Source organism: Mustela nigripes, chromosome 1 (assembly GCF_022355385.1).
Source record: "Mustela nigripes isolate SB6536 chromosome 1, MUSNIG.SB6536, whole genome shotgun sequence".
NCBI classification, from domain to species: Eukaryota; Metazoa; Chordata; class Mammalia; order Carnivora; family Mustelidae; genus Mustela; species Mustela nigripes.
Window position 1 is genome coordinate 37,778,669 of NC_081557.1, and position 1,880 is coordinate 37,780,548.

Sequence of the window (1,880 nt, forward strand, 5' to 3'; positions counted from 1 at the left end):
TTCTTTTTTTTTTAAAGATTTTATTTATTTATCTGACAGAGAGAGATCACAAGTAGGCAGAGAGTCAGGCAGAGAGAGAGGAGGAAGCAGGCTCCCTGCTGAGCAGAGAGCCCGACGCGGGGCTCGATCCCAGGACCCCGAGATCATGACCTGAGCCGAAGGCAGTGGCTTAACCCGCTGAGCCACCCAGGCGCCCCTGGAGAACATTTTCTTAACAAGCATTAAGAAAAAGCACTTCTGTAATAATAGGCTTTGCAATTACTGAAATGCAGATTAAGGTAAGGCTATTCTATTTAGAGATGAAAAGCTTTATGAGCAAAAGAGGAAAAGTGCCAACAATTAAACTCTAACAAATTACTAATAAAATGAGCTGAAAAAGAGGGATGCTAGAGTGTCTCAGTTGGTTAAGCAGCTGCCTTCAGCTCAGGTCATGATCCCAGGGTCCTGAAATTGAGTCCTGCATCGGGCTTCCTGCTCTGTGGGGAGCCTGCTTCTTCCTCTCCCTCTGCCACTCCTTTGCTTGTGCTCTCTCTCTCTCTCTGATAAATAAATAAATAAAATCTTTTTTTAAAAAGCTGAAAAAAATAGACAGCATTTTATATGGAGCCAAGGTTCTAAATCCATAAACAAGTAATTAATTAGATGATTTTAAAATACATGCACACCTTCTTTTTAATGACAGAAGTGTACATGAATTCATTAAAAATCTCAAAATCAGAGCCTATTAAGTTGGTATTTATGGTTATTATTGCAGTGCCTGAAATGAAGTTGACTTATGAAAAAAGAAATTTGCTAAGTAAATAAACAATGTTAGCAATGTATCTGGTTAAGAGAATTAGCTATTTTGGGGGGTGCCTGGTTGGCTCAGTTGGTTAAGCACCTGCCTTTAGCTTCCAAGGTTCTGGGACAAAGCCCTGGTCGGGTTCCCTGCCCGGGGGGAGTTTGCTTCTTGCTCTCCCTCTGCCCCTGCCCCCACTTGTACTCTCTATTAAATTAATAAATAAAATCTTTAAAAAGAGAGAGAGAAAGAGCATTTTCAAGTAAATTATAAGCACTTAATCATAACCAACATAAAATGTGGGAGGAAATTCTAAAAAGGAAGACTTCATTCCTCATGTGGCTTAAAACTCATATATTAAAACTTGCACAAAACTCTCAAAAAGATACTTAAGAAAGTAAAACTCATCTAATTTCTAAGTCAAATTATGTGAGTATATAATATATACTAATACATCTGTAAAATAAAAGAGGCCAATTCTAAAAAGTCTTTCGTGAAAACCAATTCAATTAGTTGTTGTAACACTCTGCACAGATGTATGGTTGTAAGGATAACTAACTATAAATTTAATTGTACAGTTTGGCATGTTAAAAATATTTTTAAATACTTCCATTTCCCTTTTCCTTTTAGTGAAGATGATGTCTACAAAAGACATGGTTAAAGTAATGATTGTCATGTTTGCCATTTGTTTTCTTGCAAAATCGGATGGGAAACCTGTTAAGTAAGTATTGTAATCTCTTCTGCATGGTGAAGGCATGGGAATTGGATTTCTGAGGTTGGCTTTATGATCAGGAAGGGGAGAGCTAATGGAGTGGTCCTTCCTGTTTCTGTTCCCTCCAGGAAGAGATCTGTGAGTGAGATACAGTTCATGCATAATCTGGGCAAACACCTGAGCTCCATGGAGAGGGTGGAATGGCTGCGGAAGAAGCTGCAGGATGTGCACAACTTTGTTGCCCTTGGAGCTCCAATAGTGCACAGAGATGCTGGGTCCCAGAGACCCCGGAAAAAGGAAGACAACGTCCTGGTTGAGAACCATCAAAAAAGTCTTGGAGAAGCAGACAAAGCTGATGTGGATGTATTAACTAAAGCTAAATCCCAGTGA

General features: G+C 39.3%; 1 protein-coding gene across 1 annotated transcript in view; it reads left to right on the forward strand.

The window, feature by feature from the left end:
* Positions 1–1,880, forward strand: part of PTH (parathyroid hormone) — a 3,240-nt gene extending 1,360 nt beyond the window's left edge. The window contains exons 2-3 of the mRNA XM_059388862.1: positions 1,404–1,499; positions 1,619–1,880. Coding sequence (XP_059244845.1) covers positions 1,404–1,499; positions 1,619–1,880 — 358 coding nt within the window. The remainder of the gene's footprint in view (positions 1–1,403; positions 1,500–1,618) is intronic.